Source organism: Lolium perenne, chromosome 5, assembly GCF_019359855.2.
Source record: "Lolium perenne isolate Kyuss_39 chromosome 5, Kyuss_2.0, whole genome shotgun sequence".
Classification (NCBI taxonomy): Eukaryota; Viridiplantae; Streptophyta; class Magnoliopsida; order Poales; family Poaceae; genus Lolium; species Lolium perenne.
The window spans coordinates 126,336,396-126,343,654 of NC_067248.2; the positions used below are offsets into that span (position 1 = coordinate 126,336,396).

The window sequence follows — 7,259 nt, forward strand, 5'->3', positions numbered from 1 at the left end:
TAATAATATCATAAAAGTATCACTCCAACAAGTAATATATAAAAATACATCATAAAGAAAAGTGAACAACTATTATACATGAGTTCAAGACAATTACACTTGAGAAAATATCCAAAAATTTCCCTTGGCAGTAACCCAATATTTTCTCAATTAAATATTATGTTGGTTTCCCATGAATTTTAAGAAGTCTCTTCTTATAAATAGGACCATCCCTCCGATATTTGAAAGAAAAAACCCCATATTTCCAAGTGAAAAACTATTTATATATGTGCGACGGTTTAGAGCCTTTGTTTTAGTAGTACACTTCACTCTTGAGGAAGTTAATTTTCAACCTTGATAATATCAGAAGTGAACATATCAAAAGTTTCAAATCTTAGCATTCTCAGAACCCTCATGCTCCATCCAACATAAATATGATATCATCAACATATTGGAGAATAACATTGCCATTTTCTATTAGGTGATTGACCAAAACAATGATCAAATCGGCCTACTGGAATTTTTTAACCATCACACTTAGAGAATTAACAATTAAACTAAGCATGATATATGAGAGGGGTATCCTTGTCTCACGCATTGTATGTACTAAATAAATATCCCGGTGTATCATTTTGCTTAATAATAGCCTTCCCATTAGTAATGATACTGAAATCAAATCATTCCATTTACGACAAAAGCCCTTTTTCATAACTATATAATCATTTTTTCTAATTCTCAGCCAAGTGAGAACAAACTTAATTCTCAATCAACTCCTATGCCATTGGATTACATCGTGATTTTTGTTAGCCATGATTTACAACTAGGATTTCCTTTGTTCCACACGAGATTGCAACTAGGATTTTACTACTTGCACATGAGTTGCAACCGAGAAAATTGCCCCAAACTGTTAGATTGCTTCGCAATTCGTGCTAGCGAGCAGTCGCATCATAGGTTGCAACTGAGAAAAATGACTTGAACCATTAGATTGTTTCGTGATTTGTGCTATTCATGAGTTGCAACATGGTTGCAATTAAGATCCGATGACGACACTACCACCTGCAGCTTCTCTTTCCCCTCCTAACCCTCTATTAATCTCTCACCACTCACCATAGAAATAATTAGTAGTGGTATGAGAAATAGCAAATGCCCATAGATTAAGATTGTTCATTGAATCTATTGTGTTCTTTATGAGTAATACTTACATAGTTATCCACTTGATTGAACATACATGTTCACGAACCCAGAAGGTGCAAGGAATAGGAAGAAAACTGGGAAATCAAATTTGGCTCACAGGTGCAAATGAACCCGCTGTAAAACATTTGAATAAAATTGTACATGTACATCTAGCCATTCTATGTTTGTTCACAACTTTTTGGTGGAAAAGAATATGTTTTGTGTCCCCATATAAGAACACAAAATTGATGCTCTAACATGACTATTCACGTAATACTTTTGTTTTTTTACAGGCCACATATAATGGTATGAGCATAAAATGTTCGGATGTATAAACGGAATTTATTTTGAATTCTTTGACTTTTTTATTTTTTATTTTTTTATGTATTTGAAATAATAGATTGATATGCACCTATGAGCGAAAACACCACCTCCAAGAAAACAGATGTACAATGGATGACAATCCTCATCCGTAAGTGAAAAATACCTGCACACCTTTCATTCCTGCAATCTCTAATTCTGCAAGGAGCAGAGCTCGCTTCCTTTAATTCTCTTTGTCCAAGTTGTGCACCTCTAATTCAGTCGCACCAGAGAAACACTTCCTCCATTTTAAATATAATATAAGTTTAGCCTATCCAAAACGTTTTATATAGTTAGGCCGGCACGTATTTCTAGATTGTAAATTTGATAACATAACATGAATTGTATATCACGAAATTGAATACTACCTTATATTCCCTAACGGAGTGAAATGAAAAATACCGTAGAAAAACTGAATACTACCTCCGTTTTAATAAATAAGATATTTCTAAAAAAAGTCAAATTATGTAAAATCTAATCAATCTTATGGAATAAATTATTAACATGTAGAATACTTAGAGTAATTTTCTGATATAAACTACTTACGTGGAAAAACTGGTCATCGAATGTATTGTGTTCTTCACCATTAATACTTACAGAGGTATACACCTTGATTGAACATGCATGTTCACAAACACAGAAGGAATGGAAAGAAAACTCCTATACAATGGATGCCAATCCTCATCATCCCTACGTAAAAAAAATGTCTTGCAATCCATTCATTCCTGCAAGCTCTGTAATTCTGCAAGGAGCAGAGCTCGCTGCAGCCATTAATTCTCTTTGTCCAAGCTCTGCATCTCAGCACCTCACCGATGGATCGATCAGCTTCAAGTTCAGTCGCACCGATCACGATTTGAATGAGTTGTTGGAGCTGTCCATGGACTTGAGGTCTCTGTAGGGTCGCGGCGTCAGCTCCTGCTCCATCCCCACACCGCCCGCCCGTCGCCGGCGCCGGCGCTCCCACAGCCAGTACCCCACGTACGCCCCAGCCACGGCCAGCACCAGCGACAGCACGACCGTCGCGGCGGTCGCGCCGGGCGACATGGTACGCGCCTGCGCCGCGCTCTGCTGCGCCTTCCTGACCTTAAAGTAGCCCACCTTCCGGTCGTCGGCCTCGTACACCACCGTCTCCACGGGGAAGCCGATGAGGTAGCAGTACCCGCTGGCGCCGTTGTACAGCGCGCCCCAGCAGGTGCAATCTTCAGCGCACGACTCCTCGCATTCCGCTACGGTCTTGTAAGTCTCAAACGGCACCCGTTCCTTGTACGCCAGCGACACCCGGCTCCGCCGCACCACCTCGAACATCTGCCCTGCGCCGCAGAGGTCGGTGGTCTCCACGGCGGCGCACTGCGGGGAGGTAGTTCCGTCGGTGGTGCTGTTGACGAGGCACTGGCACGCAGCTTGTCCGGGGACGCACAGGCCGTAGGCGCCGCAGGAGGTTGGCAGCTCGCACTGCCCCGAGATGGCCTGGTAGTCGGATGTCCAGTCCTTGGAGCCGTCGGTCCAGTAGTAGGCGCGGAGGTTTCCGTCGTCGTCCAGCGTCATCCGCCGGAAGGCGCCGGTGAGGTTCCGGGGGAAGGTGTCGAACGCGATCCTGTCGACGCTCTCGTTGCCGCTGCCGCCTTGGAGGTAGAGCCCGAAGAAGCCCCGGCCGTCCAAGCGGCCGTACACCGGCGGCTCCGTGCCGTTCTCCGGCTGGGCCATGAGGGCCGTGTGCTGCCAGTACATGGGCCTCGTGCGCCCGCCGTAGAACTCCATGTGCAGCGCCATGTACGTCTTGCCGAGCCGCAGCGCGAAGCGGCGGTTCTCGGAGATGAGCGGCGGCGTGGACAGGGTGAAGTTCTGGTCCAGCACCAGCGTGTCCGACGGGCTGTGGAAGCTCCGCCACGGCGTGCCGCGCTCGTCGAACAGCAGGATGATGAGCTCGGAGGAGTTGAGTAGCTTGACGTTGTCGCCGATGGGGTTGAGGGTGCTCCACAGCACGGTGCCTGCCCCGTGGCCGGTGGCAAGGACCAGGCGGCCGTCGAAGGAGAGCGTGGCCGGGCTCGACCAGTCCGCGAGGCGCGCCGGCGTGGCGCGCCAGAGAGGGAAGGACGACGGGAGGTGGACCACGGCGAGGTCCAGTGAGGACGCGCCGACGCGGAGGAAGCCGAGGGCAAAGACGCCGTTGGTCGCGTAGAGGAAAGGCTCGAACCATCCCGGCGCGTCCGCGGAATGCGTAGCGGTGAAGCCGTTGGACAGCTCCGTCACCGGCTCTTCCCCGCCGCAGGCTTCCTCCACCAGGAGCGCCGCACATGCAACGAAGAATAGCGCCGCCACCACGACGACGTTGGTCGCCGGATCACGCCTGCATTCGAATTCCCTCCTCATTGCTGGGACAAACAAAGGGAAGGGGATGAAGGTCAAATGCTTGGGACAGAGTTGCAGATACTACTACATATAACGTGCATCACCACATCGAATGTCAACGGCCCCCGTTTGATCCGGCCTGTAATCCATCCATCTCACTCAATCGCCTGCAAGTAATTGACCAACACAATAATTAAAAAGAAGGCGGCAAATTACATGTCTGGGTTGCAGCTGGTTATACTGCAAGTTGCAGCTGCTCGATACAAATACTAATATGCTGCAATGCACTGGCAATATGTCAACTCTAAGCACTAGTACTAGCTTCTTTTTCCTCGAGTAAACTAGGAGGAACCTGCTGGTTCTTGCTTCTGCCGTGCCCTGATCTTGACAGCAGCTAAACATTCAGGTGTCACGATCCTTCTCTTCAGCGACGCATGCGTAGCTGACTGGTGAAAACTTCTATCATTACTTTTTTCACCTGGGCGTTGACCTCTGGTTCTGCGAAAGAACTTAGGGCGTGTTTTGTTGCTCGCATAGTTTTTTGTTTTGTTCTTTAGATTTGGCTTGGTAGAGACGGCATGAGGTAAAACATGACCTATACCTGTTTTGGTTATTATACTTTCGGAAAAAAATGTTGTGGGACTTCGTCATTCAATTTATTAATTTCAAAAATTATGGTGTGATCTTTGTTCTGTCTTAGCCAAAAACCATATATATTTTGTATCTTGCCAGTCTAGAGTATTTTAACCTCATCGTTTGCTAAGTTTACTGTTGATATTACATAGATTTTACTCGGATGTCCGTCCTCATTGTGTACTTATTAATTGCAAGTTGTCCAATTCTTTCCTTTTTTTATTTTGGTGCATATTTAACCAAAGGTCAAATTTCCTTTGCATTGCAATAGGTGGACCATCACATTGCACCTCTCTAGCCGCTAAGACGACCATCGGTTCAAACCATGCGATGCAAGGAGGATATCGTCCACTTAAACATATTTTGTGAAGGGCTAGGGGGGATTTTCACCGCATGCCACACTGAACCCAATTGAGCAGATCAAATATCTGTTTAAGAAGTAGAGGAGGCATTGAGCAAGGAGTTCACTCGCCAATGCAAGACCACCTTAGCCGCCACCATCACCATCATGGTCGCCCCATTCATTTAGATATAGTCCTTATACTATACAAAATTTCAAGCTATAGGCAACATTCTAAGACGGTATTTAAGCGTTCAACTTAAAGGCTATTTTGCATATGTCTCTTGTATTTGTGTTGATTGCTTTCATACATCGGTAGTCATCACTAGCCGAAAGAGGATGCATAGCCTTGCAACCCCATGTACCCGAGGTTCAGAGGATTCATATATGTTAACTGTACACTGATTTTTTTATTTGTCCTGGCCTAGCACTCCATGATACCCGATAATACGATGGCTAGCACAAGCAATACGCAATTGAAAGCATATAAATAAAAACCAGGAAGCCAGTAGAGGGCAAACTTGGGGAGCCCCCATCAACTATAAAACCTCAAGAGCGCAATAACCAACTCATATATTATGTCTTACGAAACATTTGGAAAACAAGGAACCAAATGATATTCAATAGCGAACACAAACTTACCCAGAGTGGATGAGTTGATCCTGATGGGTGGGGGTCTTGGATACCTTTCTTGGCCAAACCCTGTGTTCTCATCTTCTAATCGAAAACAATGCTCTGCCAGTCTGCCATTAACTAAAAAACAATTCTTGGCATGCCTGAGTTAGTGGGCAAGATGAACATGCATGGCTCAGAACTTTGCATCACCCGCAAGTTGCAATTAGCAGCATATCTTCCCAAAAAGGAAAAGAAAAAGAAAAATACTCTCAGTAGATGTAGTGGTTTGAGCCCATTGTCAACCCTCTAATTCCATGGGACTAGAACTAGTTTATCACCCCGGGTTGTAAGTACTGCTCCTCTATTTCGATGAATAAGCCGCGCATATATTCTAAGACAAACTTTTAAACAAAAGTTGAGCAAAACACTGTTAATTGTTTTACATGTAATTAGTACCATTGGATTCGTATTGAAAAACACTTTCTAATGATGTAATGAGGGAGTATTTGCTTACTATTAACGTTGGGACCGTAATATTAAATTGAGAGCTCGTTCTTAGTTGTATTGTACAGATGTGATCTGTCAACATATTTACTGTTAAACACTAACGTGCCGCAATCTATGGGTTTAAATTAGTGAAAACTTTTCTCCTACAGGTGTTTACTTCGATTAATATGTACTTCCTTCGTTGCATGTGTTTTTCTTTTTTGGAAATCAAACATTTTTAAATTTGACCAAATTTTCATATAAAAATAACAATATACTCCCTCCGTTCTGAAATAGTCTACATTCTAGCCCCAAAATTTGTTCTGAAATACTCTACATTCTAGCTTTTAGTCAACAACAGCACTGAAAACGAAATGATTTTGCTCTCTTTATTGGATGTTGTTGTTTTCAATGTAGCTTAGATTGGTTGTTTACACATCTAAGTAGTATTAATAAATGCCGGAAACCCGTGCTCCGAAGAGGATATGGAGTTGTTCTACGCCGCCATGACCATCACATTAGGGAACGGGAAGAAAACCCCATTTTGGCATGCGCCTTGGTTAAATGGTACAAGACCAATCGATATTGCACCTTTGATCTATGAGAGCTCCAGGCGCAAAAATTGGAAAGTGGCGCAAGCGCTTGACCGGGAGGCTTGGATTGACAAGATCGATTTGCAACGTGGCTTCACCATGGACCACTTCTTGCAATTTGTTGAGCTTTGGACGCTTCTTGATACCATCCTTCTTATCCCCGATAGCAACGATGAGATCACTTGGAAGCCCACACAAGATGGGAACTACACCACCAAATCGGCCTATGAGTTGCAATGGTGGTCTCGTCTATTCTCCTTTGGACAATATGGTTTGGAAAGCTTGGGCACCGCCAAAGACCAAATTCTTTGCATGGCTTGTGAATCAAAATAGGATTTGGACGGCCGACCGCTTGGCGAAGAGCGGTTGGCAAAATTGCGGTATTTGCCCACTTTGCAAGCAATGTACGGAGACCGTTGACCACCTCTTCGTCAATTGTCGATACACAACCCGCCTTTGGAACTCCGTCATACAATGGTTGGCAATCAATGTGGGACATCAACATCACCATGGCACCAACCTCACCGTCCCGGAATGGTGGGAGCTTATGGCGGGAGAGCATGCAACAAACCGCAAGGCCATGGCCTCCATCACCCTTCTTGTCACGTGGGAAATTTGGAATGAGCGTAATGATAGAGTCTTCCATAATAAGAGTGCCCCCTTGCATGTAATGCTAGATAGAATTAAGAGGGAGACACGTCTTTGGGTCATTGCGGGAGCTAAAAGGTTGG

The 7,259-nt window shown here is 44.7% G+C and overlaps 1 protein-coding gene across 1 annotated transcript; it reads right to left on the reverse strand.

Moving 5' to 3' along the window:
- Positions 1-2,061: 2,061 nt before the first annotated feature.
- LOC127304801 (PAN domain-containing protein At5g03700-like) lies at positions 2,062-3,931 on the reverse strand. The gene has a single exon (XM_051335386.2). It carries the CDS (start codon positions 3,880-3,882, stop codon positions 2,359-2,361), a length of 1,524 nt encoding a protein of 507 aa, XP_051191346.1. The 5' UTR covers positions 3,883-3,931; the 3' UTR covers positions 2,062-2,358.
- Positions 3,932-7,259: the final 3,328 nt, after the last annotated feature.

What these genes read in the sequence shown, in the direction of transcription:
- LOC127304801 (XM_051335386.2), bottom strand. Translation starts at nt 3,882, where the DNA reads ATGAGGAGGGAATTCGAATGCAGGCGTGATCCGGCGACCAACGTCGTC.